This window comes from Salvelinus alpinus, chromosome 1 (assembly GCF_045679555.1).
Source record: "Salvelinus alpinus chromosome 1, SLU_Salpinus.1, whole genome shotgun sequence".
Taxonomy (NCBI): Eukaryota; Metazoa; Chordata; class Actinopteri; order Salmoniformes; family Salmonidae; genus Salvelinus; species Salvelinus alpinus.
The window spans coordinates 48,123,508-48,136,778 of record NC_092086.1 but is presented as its reverse complement, the minus strand read 5'-3'; the positions used below and the strand labels follow the sequence as shown (position 1 = coordinate 48,136,778).

The following is a 13,271-nucleotide window of genomic DNA, read 5'->3' as shown; positions in this document are numbered from 1 at the left end:
GACTTTACAGTGTCCCAGAACTTTTTGGAGTTTGTGCTGCAGGATGCAAATGTCTGTTTCTGTTATTAAACCAGTTCTTTAAAAAATAAAGACTTGTTTCTATACAAAATATCCTTATTGTTCCAAATGAAATACCTATGCGATGAACAATTATTTTTATATATTAACGACCACGCTAAGAATACAAATTTTGTAGGAATCTTATCAATGTTATAGTTACAAAGTAACATAAATTGAAGCCACCAAAATGGGAGAAGATATAATGAGTGATGAAATTCCTTAAGAATTCTTTAAGAAATGTTTAGCCCAATTTATCACTATTATTCAAAGTAGGAAAAAAATGAAAAAATGGCACCACCATATTCATATGTGTTCATAACGACAGATTTCCTAATATAATGTGTACGATTTTTCCAGACGAAGTTGAAAAGCGTCTGGTCAACAGCTTTACCTATTTCTTTGTCAAGATGTAGGGACTGGGCTGCATAAGTAAGTCTGGAGATACCTTCAGCTTTAGAAAGCAATACTCAACCTTTCAAGGATAAATCCCTCTGCAACCAATGGTTCAACTTCTTTTTGTTTTTTCCATAATAGGTATGAAATTTAATGAGCATCTTTCCTGTTGGTCCTTAGATATGGTAATCCTAAGGTATGTTACTTCTTCCTTGACTGGAATATTGCAAATAGAGGGTATCACACGGTCTTTAACAGCAAACAATTCACACTTATTAAGGTTTAGGCAAAGACCAGATGCTTTGGAAAAAGTATTTATCACGTCGACTGCTCTAGGAATCTGGTCAGTGACTTTCAAAAAAAGGGTGGTGTCATCTGTAAACTGACTGATGATAATATCTCTGTCAGCAATAGAGATCCATTTTATATCGCTGGATTTAACAGAACTTGTAAGAAGTTGGGTTGCAAGCAGTTAGTGAGCATTTCTCCTTTGCCAAGATAATCCATCCACCTGACAGATGTGGCATATCAAGAAGCTGATTAAACAGCATGATCATTACACAGGTGCACCTTGTGCTGGGGACAACAAAAGGCCACTCTAAAATGTGCAGTTTTGTCCCACAACACAATGCCACATGTTTTGAGGGAGGGTGTAATTGGAATGCTGACTGCATGAATGTCCAACAGAGCTGTTGCCAGAGAATTTAATGTTCATTTCTCTACCATAAGCCGCCTCCAACGTCGTTTTACAGAATTTGGCAGTACATCCAACCGGCCTCAAATGGAACGACACATACTCAAAAATGTAGGTGTGTGTGTGTGCGCGTGCGTTAATGTGTACAATACTATATGTCTTTCTGAGTGGGTATGTGTGTATGAGTAACCTCATGTGTATGTACAACACATATTCACATACACATTGAGTACATTTAGTTTTCTGTTGCTAGTCTTTGTCCTTCAAAATCCACCATCGGTCCCTCCCATACTGTACCCCACCCAAACTCTATAGCTATGTCCCCAGCAAAGCCCATGTTGACTGGGGCACACATGGGTTTGTTAACGTGTAAAGAGGAAGCCACAAACTGTCGCTTGAGAACGTTAAATTCTGCATATCTAACCACAGTCCACACCCTTTCTTAGTAGGCCCAAGACTGCCTCAACTAAAACATCGCTCGTCTTAGATGCCTTAAATAAACAGCTTTCATTAGCGGGTAGTTTGGCCGGCAACATCTATGGGGTTATTGTGTGTGTCGTGTCACATGAGAATGATGCTTAAAAAATATATTGTATTTTCCCATGTTAATCAATAGGCATGACAGAGTTGAATCAGCTTCTCGTGATATAAACACACCATATTTTCTTGTAGAAAGGGCCACGTGGTTCACCTGTCATAGAGACGAATAACTATTGAATCAATCAGGTTAAATCCACTTGCAACTCACTCAAACAGATCATGGCGAAACGACTACTGTATAGGCCCACTACGTTCAATGATGAATGGAGAAGCATTATCTGTATGTGTTTGAAAATGCTCATGACTAGACCTGATACATGCTCGCAGATGGTTTCCATTAGTTACCAGCAATACATGTAAACAGTGAGTCATCTCCGCAGTGTAGGATGATGATAGCGTTCACTAATACCTCTGGTGGGGACATCTGGTGTTTCTGATCACATTTGAACAGCATGGCATGAACAGGAAGCGTTATGACAATGTGCACAAGAGCTTTGGCTGGTTGGTAGTGAAGGAAGAAATGAAAGAAAAGTCTTATTTAAGATGATATTATTATGCAGGCACTGCTTAATTGAAGTCTACTGAGTAACATGCCATTGTAGACCGCTCAGAGTTCATTTAAATACAAGATCCCCAAAGGCCCCAGTTGTAATCACAGTAACAATTTCATGTCATTATTGATGTAGGTTTTTGAAGTGCACCTTATTCTGTTCTCAGAGCTATATGAACTTGCCTCCAGACAAGCTGAAGCTGTTGAGTCAGTATGACAATGACAAGAAGTGGGAGCTGATCTGTGATCAGGTAAGAGCATTACGTCTTGTTGGGCGCCTTATATGGGGTGATTGGTTCATGCACTAGTACATACACAGTTCTACATGATTGGGTAACGCTTTATTTCAACGGTCCGTAATAAACCATTTATTAATCATTACTCCCACATTTATAAACCATTTACTAATCATAAGTAAGGTATTTTTGCAGTCCCTAATCTAAAGCGAGCCCTATTTAACCCTAACCCATACCTAACCCTAACCATAAATGGTGTGTAATCTTTTTGTAAATGCCTTATAAATGGTTTATTACCGACCGTTAAAATAAAGAGTAACCCATGATTGTATCTGAGATTAAGTGTTCTAAAAACACAGCATACGGAAATAATCGTAAAGAAAAAGAAATGTGTATTGCTGGTGTTCGGTTGCCGATATGTAATGTAGGTTAGAGTGCAAAAAGGTCATATAGTCTTCTAGCAAAACACTACACCTCTGATGGGTTCCTGTGGTAAGCACGTTTTCCTTCAGCAGGTTGGCATGGTAACAGGGTGGTTTGCGGTGCTCGTTGTGTTTGACTGTGTCATTTGTCTTCTCACTCCCCCTCATCCCCTCATCCCCTTCTCCTTCCTCCCTCCATTCTGTGTGGTCAGGAGCGGTTCCAGGTGAAGAACCCTCCCTCTACCTATCTGACCAAGATCAAGAGCTTCTATCAGGACCAAGGAGGAGTGACCCGCAGGGTGGGTGTACAGTACCCCCCCCCCCGTAGCCAGGGATATCAAGAACTAAATATGCGTGTTTTGGAACAATGGGATACCAATATTACATCTACAGTAGTAGTATGTCTTTGCATTTTATGACAAAGCCGTTAAGCCAATAATATAAGGCCAGTCTCTTTAGAACAACTTCTGAACTACTGATATAAAGGTTTGTGCGTTTCCTTCATTCATAGAGCTTCTCTGTGTGGTTTTGGCCTATTTCAGTTCAAGAGGCGGGTCCAGGAGTCCACCCAGGTATTGAGAGAGCTGGAGATCTCCCTCCGCACTAATCATATTGGGTGAGTGACTGGACCAGGATTAGCCTCTGCCGAGTCCCCAATAACCAGGTGTTCCGGTTTTCATGGGAAATGGAAAGAGAGCCTGTGACGCAATTTCCGCTTTTGGACGTTAATAAGGCGACACTCTATCTTAACTTCTCCTCCACAGTTACTGGATTGGTTGAACAGTGCAGATGAGAACCTCCCCTCACAGTTTTTTTTTCTTTCTTCTTCTCGTCAAGACCAGTATGTAGGGGATCTAGTTTCAGGCGTTTATTTTACGCCTGCTATGTTAGGTTTGACCAGGACTGGTCCCACAGTTATCCCATCAGTCAGTACGACTGACTCAAGTGTCCTTAAAGTAGTATCGTGTTCTAATTCTCTTTCTCTCTATATAGCTGGGCCCAGGAGTTTCTGAATGAAGAGAACCAGGGTTTGGATGTATTGGTGGATTACCTGTCCTACGCCCAGTGTGACGCTTCGTGAGTATCCCTGCAGCCTCCCCGTCTGTCTTAACAGAATCCCATACAGTATCAATGAGACATACAGTACCAGTCAAAAGTTTGGATACACCTACTCATTCAAGGGTTTTTCTTTATTTTTACTATTTTCTACATTGTAGAATAATAGTTAAGACATCAAAACTATGAAATAACACATGGAAACGAAAAAAGTTTTAAACAAATCAAAATAGATTTTAGATTCTTCAAAGTAGTCACCCTTTGCCTTGATGACAGCTTTGCACACTCTTGGCATTCTCTCAACCAGCTTCACGAGGAATGCTTTTCCGACAGTCTTGGAGGAGTTCTCAGATGCTGAACACTTGTTGACTACTTTTCCTTCACTCTGCGGTCCAACTCATCCCAAACCATCTCAATTGGGTTGAGGTTGGGTGATTGTGGAGGCCAGGTCATCTGATGCAGCACCATCACTCTCCTTCTTGGTCAAATAGCCCTTACACAGCCTGGAGGTGTGTCTTAAGTCATCGTCCTGTTGAAAACAAATGATTGTCCCACTAAGCGCAAACCAGATGGGATAGCGCATCGTTGCAGAATGCTGTGGTAGCCATGCTGGTCAAGTGTGCCTTGAATTCTAAATAAATCACAGACAGTGTCACCAGCAAAGCACCCCCACACCATCACACCTCCTCCGCTATGCTTCACGGTGGGAACCACACATGCGGAGATCATCCATTCATCTACTCTGCGTCTCACAAAGACACGGCGGTTGGAACCAAAAATCTCACATTTGGACTCATCAGACCAAAGGACAGATTTCCACTGGTCTAATGTCCATTGCTTGTGTTTCTTGGCCTAAGCAAGTCTTCTTATTATTGCTGTCCTTTAGTAGTGGTTTCTTTGCTGCAATTCGACCACGAAGGCCTGATTCACGCAGTCTCCTCTGACTAGTTGATGTTGAGATGTGTCTGTTACTTGGACTCTGTGAAGCATTTATTTGGGCTGCAATCTGAGGTGCAGTTAACTCTAATGAACTTATCCTCTGCAGCAGAGGTAACTCTGGGTCTTCCTTTCCTGTGGAAGTCCTCATGAGAGCCAGTTTCATCATAGCGCTTGATGGTTTTTGCGACTGCACTTGAAGAAACTTTCAAAGATCTTGACATTTTCTGTAATGACTGACCATGTCTTAACGTAATGCTGGACTGTCGTTTCTTTTTGCTTATTTGAGCTGTTCTTGCCATAATATGGACTTGGTATTTTACCCAATAGGGCTATCTTCTGTATACCATCCCTACCTTGTCACAACACAACTGATTGGCTCAAACGCATTGAGGAAAGAAATTCCACAAATTAACTTTTAACAAGGCACACCTGTTCATTGAAATGCGTTCCAGGTGACTACCTCATGAAGCTGGTTGAGAGAATGCCAAGAGTGTGCAAAGCTGTCATCAAGGCAAAGGGTGTTACTACATGTTTCCATTTGTGTTATTTCATAGTTATGATATCTTCACTATTATTCTACAATGGAGAAAATAGTAAAAATAAAGAAAAACCCTTGAATGAGTAGGTGTGTCCAAACTTTTGACTGGTACTGTAGATTTAATGTTTGATTATCTATATGTGACTATATGTTTGTGTACTTGGTAATGTGTCTATAGGTTTGACTTGGAGGGTGCTGAGAATGGGGGAACACTGTCAGAGAGAGGGAAGCCAGCGGAGAGGTCCATGGAGGACCTGAATAAGAGTACAGGAAGCTCCCCTACACACGGCATGACCAGAGCAGCCCGCGCCCTGACCGTACGGTAAGAACCATCAGCCGTTATGAGACCCGAGTCTCACTCAGCAAGCCTTAGAGACCACAGGATAAATCTCACCAAAAAATGTTCTACTGCAAAGTGGGACCTTCTGACCAGTGACCACCATCTCCTCCATCCTCTCAATATCTCCTTTGCAGCATAACCTCTCTGGCCCAGAGTAGGAGAACTCAGAAGATCTCTCGATTGGCCAGTCAGAGGGACGACGTCCATGTGTGCATCATGTGTCTGCGTGCCATCATGAACTACCAGGTGTGTGTGTGTTGTGTGGTGTGTGGGCATGACTGTGATATGGAGTGCGAAATTGTGAAATTCCAACGCTAATGATCACTTTTTCAGTCGGGCTTCAACCAAGTTATGACTCACCCACGCTGCGTCAACGAGATCACTCTCAGTCTCAACAACAAGAACCCCAGGTATGATCACCTGTGTGTGTGTGTGCATGCATGCTTGTGCATGTGTGTGTGATGTGTGTGTGCATGCTTGTGCATGTGTGTGTGATGTGTGTGTGCATGCTTGTGCATGTGTGTGTGTGTGTGTGCATGCTTGTGCATGTGTGTGTGATGTGTGTGTGCATGCTTGTGCATGTGTGTGTGATGTGTGTGTGTGTGATGTGGTATTATATTCCTGGTCTCTACAGAACCAAAGCCCTGGTGTTGGAGCTGTTGGCTGCTGTGTGTCTTGTGAGGGGCGGTCATGACATCATTCTCGCCGCCTTCGACAACCTCAAGGAGGTGAAGCATTTACCAATCTTAGCCACACTATAGCAGACTTTACTTTACCAATATGTACTGTGTCATCTCACCTTAGCCTACTCATTTGTGTGTTCTCGGGACCAAGATTTCTCTCTTCTAAGTAATCTCATGACTGATACACGACACACCCTGTCTTAGTCACACCGAGCACACTTAGAACTCTAAAACACACACTCACACGAAGACATCATGTTGTGAGTGCGTAACCAGTCCTCACCATACTGAAAGGCCCCTTTATACAACTGTTATGTAGTCTGAAAATATTCAACTGATATCGATATAGACTTTCCATATTGGTGACCATCACGACTAATAATAGATTTAATGTTAGAAATGTTTAAAGCAGAAGTGGACCAATTTGATCAGCTTTCTATGAATACAAAAACACACTGTAGCAAGTAGTAAAACCTACACACTCGTGTGGACATCTGTTGAAGTGCATGACTGTGTCACTGAAACAAGGAACGTCTTTCCCCATGTCCTTTCACTCAGGTGAGCGGAGAGAAGAACCGCTTCGAGAAACTGATGGAGTACTTTAGTAACGACGACAGCAACGTTGACTTCATGGTACGTGGACACAAAACGGCTTTAAGTCTCCTGGCTGATGTGTTTGCATTTACTCACAGTGTGGTTCTGAAAGGTTAAAGATCAAATATGATGATCCCTCTCTTCAGGTGGCCTCCATGCAGTTCATTAACATTGTGGTGCATTCGGTGGAGAATATGAACTTCCGTGTGCACCTGCAATATGAGTTCACTCACCACGGACTGGACCAGTACTTAGAGGTAAACTCTCCATTTATCCTTCTCATCTCATTGTTGGAAAATGGAACCGTCACAACCGCAAAACCAACTCCTTAAAACTGAAAAGAAACCGTCAGGGTAACGACGATCATGTGTGTGTGTGTGTGTCAGTCTCTGAAGCAGACAGAGAGTGAGAAGCTGCAGGTTCAGATCCAGGCCTACCTGGACAACGTGTTTGATGTGGGGGCTCTGCTGGAGGATGCAGAGAACAGGGGCGGGGTGCTGGAGCATGTGGACGAACTGCAGGAGCACAACTCACAGGTCAGTGATACACACTGTACACACACAGTCTCATTCATTCAAATCACACATTTAAAAAATGCCAGCAATTACTTTATGTCTCTGTCTGTGACCTCCGAATGTTGTGTTGTCGTGTTGTGTCATGTCGTGTTGTGGTTTTGTAGCTGAGTGCCAGGCTAGAGGAGATTGAGAGCCAGTCTGCAGAGAGGATGGCTGAACTGGAGAAACAGCTCCTCCAAGCCACCAAGGAGACAGAGCTGCTCAAGGTCTGCACTGTACAATGAACTGTGGACTGTTTACCATATAGTGTATCAGACAGAAAGGTATGTGTGTGGTTGTGTGATAATAACTTTACCTTGCCTTTGTGTGTGTGCGACTGACAGGAGAGCCTGCGGGACTCCTGTTCCCAGGTCAGTTCTCTGCAGCAGAGAGAGAGGGAGAGGGAGATGAGCCAGGAGAGGGAGCGGGACAGAGAGCGTCTAAGCCAGCCCTCCTCTGAGCTGGAACTCAAGGTGCAGGAGCTGCAGGACCGTGGGCTGATCCGCCTGGGACGCACCCCCTCTGGGGCCCTAGACCTCCAGGTGGTGCCTGTCACCATCATCGAGTACGCCCCCGCCCCAGCCTCTGAGCCTCTGCTCAGCTCCACTGGTCCCACTGCCCCTGGCCTAGACGTCCCTGATGCCACTCCCTCCTCAGCCATCTCTTCTGTCCCCCCTCCTCCTCCCCCTCCACCTCCTGGGCCTGGTGGACCTGCTCCCCCACCCCCTCCACCTCCTCCTCCTCCTCCCCTGCCTGGCTCTGGTGACCCACCTCCCCGTCCTCCTCCCCCTCCTCCCAGGGGAGGTCCGCCCCCACCTCCTCCTCCACCCGGCGCTGGACCTCCGCCCCCACCAGGAGGCCCACCTTCTGGAGACAGCCAAGCCGGTAAGGTGACTCTTAACTGCTTTCATTAGAGATATACAGGTAACTGCCAAAATAAAGGAAACACCAACATCAAGTGTCTTAATAGGTCCAGAACAGCTTCAATGCACTTTGGAATAAATTCTTCAAGTGTCTGGAACTCTATTGGAGGGATGCGACACCATTCTTCCACGAGAAATTCCATCATTTTGTGTTTTGTTGATGTGGTGGAAAATGCTGTCTTAGGAGCCACTTCAGAATCTCCCATAAGTGTCTAATTGGGTTGAGATCTGGGGACTGAAAAGCCATGGCATATGATTTACATTGTTCATCAAACCATTCAGTGACCATTCGTGCCCTGTAGATAGGGGCATTGTCATCATATGGGGGCATAGCCTTGGTAGCCAAAATAATGGCCAAAATAATGGCCTGCCCAGCATTTTTATATATGACCATAAGCATAATAGGAAGTTCATTGCTTAATTCACTCAGGAACCACACCTGTGTGGAAGCACCTGCTTTCAATATACTTTGTATCTTAAGTGTTTCCATTATTCTGGCAGTTACATGCGTATATCAGTGGAGGCTGCCGAGGGGAGGACGGCTCATAATAATGTCTGGAACTGAGCGAATGGAATGGCATCAAAAATGTGGAAACCATGTGTTTAATGTATTTGATACCATTCCACCTATTCCCCTCCAGTAGCGATCTACAGCAGAGATTAGAAAATTGAGAGGGGAGATCATGAATATAGAGGAGAGATTAAAGAGATTAGGGTGTGAGAGGTCAAATAGGAGAGAGCTCTATGCTAATCAGATTGTCAGTCAATCTCATGAATTTGTATACGTCCAATTTGCTGAAGGGTGAAATGAGTGCACTGGCGATTGACAACTGTGATTGATTCTCTCTCCTACTCTCTCTCTTTCTCTCAGGAGGTAAAAGCAGGAAACCCATCCAGACTAAGTTCCGGATGCCTTTGCTCAACTGGCAGGCACTGAAGCCCAACCAGGTGACTGGCACGGTCTTCCACGAGCTGGACGACGAGCAGGTCTTAGGGGTAAGACCAAACCTCCACACAGATACTAATGCTGAGTGAACTCTACTCTTCCATTCTCCCTTTTCTCACCTTCCCTCTGACCCCCTTTTTCCACTTTCCTCTCCTCCCCTCTTCCTGACCCTTTTCCGCTCCTCTCTCTCTCTCTCTCTCTCTCTCTCTCTATCTCTTCCTCCTTAACCTCCCTCCTCTCTCTCCCCCTTTCTCTCTCTCCCCTCCTTACCCTCCCTCTCTAACCATCTCTGCGTGTTGTGTCAGGAGCTGAACATGGAGGCGTTTGAGGAGCAGTTTAAGACCAAGGCCCAGGGTCCTCCAGCAGCTCTGTCCACTCTTAAGGTCAAAGTGGCCCAAAAGGCCCCCAGCAAGGTCAACCTGATCGAGGGCAACAAGGCCAAGAACCTGGCCATCACGCTACGCAAGGGAGGCAGGAGCCCCGCAGACATCTGCACAGCTATAGAGACGTATGGAACTATATCTGCTCCTATTCTGTTCCTTTCCTTAGTAAACATATTTCTCTCACTCATTTAATTTCTTTATGCCTTTTTTGTTCTCTTTAATCCCTTCATTCTCTTTCTCCTCATCCCACCTTCCCCTAACACTCTTCTTTTGTCCCTTCCTTACTATCTTACTTCTCTCCCTCCCTCCTCCTTTCCCTCCTTCTCTCCAGGTATGACCAGCAGGCGTTGGGGCTGGACTTCCTGGAGCTGCTGGAGAGGTTTGTCCCGTCAGACTACGAGCTGAAGCTCCTCCAGAACTATGAGAAGGAGGGCCGTCCGCTGGATGATCTGGCAGAGGAGGACCGCTTCATGATGCGCTTTGGGAAGATCCCCCGTCTGGCCCAGCGAATCAGCACCCTCACCTTCATGGGCAACTTCCCCGAGAGCGTCAAACGTCTGCAGCCGGTAAGTCAGTTGCTCAGGACAGACAATGAAATTGTATCTGTACAACAATGACTTTCTTCAGTATCTGATACTATAGTCACTCATAATCTCACCTACAGCAACTGAACTCCATGATCACAGCATCCATGTCCATTAAGTCCTCGGCCAAGCTGAAGAAGATGTTAGAGGTGAGTGGAGGGCATCCCTGTCCGTCACTGCTAACCTCCATTCAGAGAGCCTCTTTAAACAGGCCTGCACTGTCTATGTAACACATTCTGTATCTGGCTCCTCCTCTACAGATCATCCTAGCCTTTGGGAACTACATGAACAGCAGTAAGAGGGGTGCAGCCTATGGGTTCCGCCTGCAGAGTCTGGACCTGGTGAGTACCCCTCTGCTCTTGAGGCAAAATTGTTTCCCTTGTTTAATATGAATAGAACCATCACTAAGGTAGAGATTAACTGGCTTGAAATAGTATGGCTTAAACTCTATAGCGATAAATAAGTCGCTATTAGCTAAAGCAAGGTTCTGGACTGTTGAGGGCGCTATGGTATCTTGATAGGCAGGCCAGTCCATCTTTGGGAGATGACTCCATCTGTCCCTCTCCTTGTCTCTGTCCTGTTAGCTGCTGGACACCAAGTCTACAGACCGCTCCCAGACCCTGCTACACTTCATCTCCAGCATCGTCCAGGAGAAATACCCTGAACTCAACAACTTCCACACTGAGCTGCACTTTGTGGACAAGGCTGGCCTAGGTGCGGGAATGCAATCAACGGTTGCACGCGCACACATGTGCACACAGCTTGAAAAAAGTACAGCCCTTCATAGTGAGAATAACTGACGCCCTGTTTCTCTCCTGTGTTTGTGTGTTTCAGTGTCTCTGGACAGTATTCTTCAGGATATCCGCTCTCTGGAGAGGGGAATGGAAGTGACCAAGAAGGAGTTCCTGGTGCAGGAAGACAACATAGTGCTGAAGGACTTTGTCAAGACAAACAGTGAATTACTGGACTCGTTACTCAAAGACAGCAAAACGGCTCAGGTTGGAATCCCATAACATTTGAACTTAATAGACACATCCAACACACATAATTCCACAGAAGATGTTCAATACATATTTTAGTGTGAGCGTCATCTCTCCTCCTCTTCCTCTCTCACCTCCTCCACTAGGAGGCGTATGGCTCGGTGGTGGAGTATTTCGGAGAGAACCCCAAGACCACACAACCCTCCATGTTTTTCCCTCTGTTTGTCCGCTTCATGAAGGCCTATAAGGTGAGGTGGTGCCCCCATAATGGGAAAGGATAAGGAAATAGCTCATTATGTTTAACTTGTGCATTTTGTATTTATATGCATGTTTGTTAAAGGGGCAGTGCAGTCAAAAACGTGATTTTCCTGTTTTATATATATTTTCCACACTATGAGGTTTGAATAATACTGTGAAAATTACGATAATGCACTTTTGGTGTAAGAGCTGTTTGGCATGGTCGGGTGGGGGTTTTGGACCACCTGGTAAGTTAATAGACCAATAACAAAGAAAATTTGCCCTCCTCTCTGCCAATTACAGCTAGTTTTCAGGTTACACGTTCCTCCTATTAGGCTCCTCCAGTTAGGGCCCTCTCTCAGACCACGTCTAGACAGCCCAAGCACAATTCTTGCTTGAGAAATAGCATTTAGCTAAGAAGCTATTTTTGTTTATTTTACCATTTGAATTGAAAACAATCACAGCAAGGTACTTAATTGTTGCTCAGAAATGATTTGATATTGAGATTAAACGGCTGTGTTGGACCTCTAATGACCTGTTTTGTGTGTGTGTCCCACACAGCAAGCAGAGAAGGATAATGAACAGAAGAAGAGACTGGAGGCCCAGAGCAGTGAGAACCAAGCAGAGTCTCCCTCCCCTAGAAAGAAAGAGGCTGCAGGACACAAGGTAGGACAATAGACTATAGACCGATGCCCCATACCAACTCAATCTACCACAATCTCTACATTCCATACAGTCAGTTAAAAAAGGAGGTGGAGATGGAGTACTATCGTTTTGTAGCTTCCCTTATGACTGATCGACCAGTGACTAGTCATTCTAGTGTGGTCCATACCTCATATGCCAATGTGTCAGCTTTACCCTTTGACACCTGCCAGTCTCCCATGATGCCCAAGATGGACCTGATAGCGGAGCTGAAGAAGAGGCAGGTGAAGCCTCAGGTGAAGGATGGGGCCCTGGAGGACATCATCACAGGTATGACAAACCACTACGGATAGAATACATTGTGCACTATAGTCTTATATTGTAGTTTATGATATATAAAACAGAGGTAAGAATGCTTATAGTCAATGCCATAGCACATTATGAGTGGGCTATAAGGCACTATAAAATACATGAATGCTTTATATGTATGTAAATCATTATCACACTTTTCCCCGACACAATCGGAGATAGATACCCCTTGCTAAGTTTCAGTGGTTGTGTCTATGTGCTTTGTCCCAGACCTGAGGAACTCACCGTTCAGAGCAACAGATGGACGGAGACCAGCACCGCGTCAAGACACCTGAACAACTCCAGCTCCAAGACCCACAACTCCACTGAGATTACTGTACACACTCAATGTCAACGTGTATGCATACACAGAACACAAATGCATACCTGTACTGTACTTACACAATACACCTACATTAGTACTGAAGATGATATGGCCTTTTACCTATCAATACACATTTAAACAACAGTATGAATTGACTCTGTAACTATACGTCATGAGCAAATGTGTAACATACAAGTACATTGGTGTGTTTTTATCCATTTAGCTTTTTAAAATAACTTTGAAGTTTTTGTTCCGTTCGTCTTTTAATGAGTACATTTTTTTAATTAAAAAAACAAGTTTCACA

General features: G+C 44.6%; 1 protein-coding gene across 1 annotated transcript in view; it reads left to right on the top strand.

Annotated features, from left to right (window-relative positions):
* LOC139578472 (formin-like protein 1) overlaps window positions 1-13,271 on the top strand; it is an 18,830-nt gene extending 5,559 nt beyond the window's left edge. The window contains exons 2-25 of the mRNA XM_071406113.1: window positions 2,405-2,488; window positions 3,108-3,194; window positions 3,438-3,511; window positions 3,889-3,972; window positions 5,607-5,750; window positions 5,903-6,014; window positions 6,102-6,178; window positions 6,403-6,496; window positions 7,010-7,084; window positions 7,192-7,302; window positions 7,432-7,581; window positions 7,725-7,826; window positions 7,944-8,484; window positions 9,394-9,518; window positions 9,774-9,976; window positions 10,183-10,417; window positions 10,516-10,584; window positions 10,696-10,776; window positions 11,020-11,149; window positions 11,270-11,433; window positions 11,562-11,663; window positions 12,214-12,318; window positions 12,528-12,624; window positions 12,874-13,271. Coding sequence (XP_071262214.1) covers window positions 2,405-2,488; window positions 3,108-3,194; window positions 3,438-3,511; window positions 3,889-3,972; window positions 5,607-5,750; window positions 5,903-6,014; window positions 6,102-6,178; window positions 6,403-6,496; window positions 7,010-7,084; window positions 7,192-7,302; window positions 7,432-7,581; window positions 7,725-7,826; window positions 7,944-8,484; window positions 9,394-9,518; window positions 9,774-9,976; window positions 10,183-10,417; window positions 10,516-10,584; window positions 10,696-10,776; window positions 11,020-11,149; window positions 11,270-11,433; window positions 11,562-11,663; window positions 12,214-12,318; window positions 12,528-12,624; window positions 12,874-12,938 — 3,111 coding nt within the window. The 3' untranslated portion in view covers window positions 12,939-13,271. The remainder of the gene's footprint in view (window positions 1-2,404; window positions 2,489-3,107; window positions 3,195-3,437; window positions 3,512-3,888; window positions 3,973-5,606; window positions 5,751-5,902; window positions 6,015-6,101; window positions 6,179-6,402; window positions 6,497-7,009; window positions 7,085-7,191; window positions 7,303-7,431; window positions 7,582-7,724; window positions 7,827-7,943; window positions 8,485-9,393; window positions 9,519-9,773; window positions 9,977-10,182; window positions 10,418-10,515; window positions 10,585-10,695; window positions 10,777-11,019; window positions 11,150-11,269; window positions 11,434-11,561; window positions 11,664-12,213; window positions 12,319-12,527; window positions 12,625-12,873) is intronic.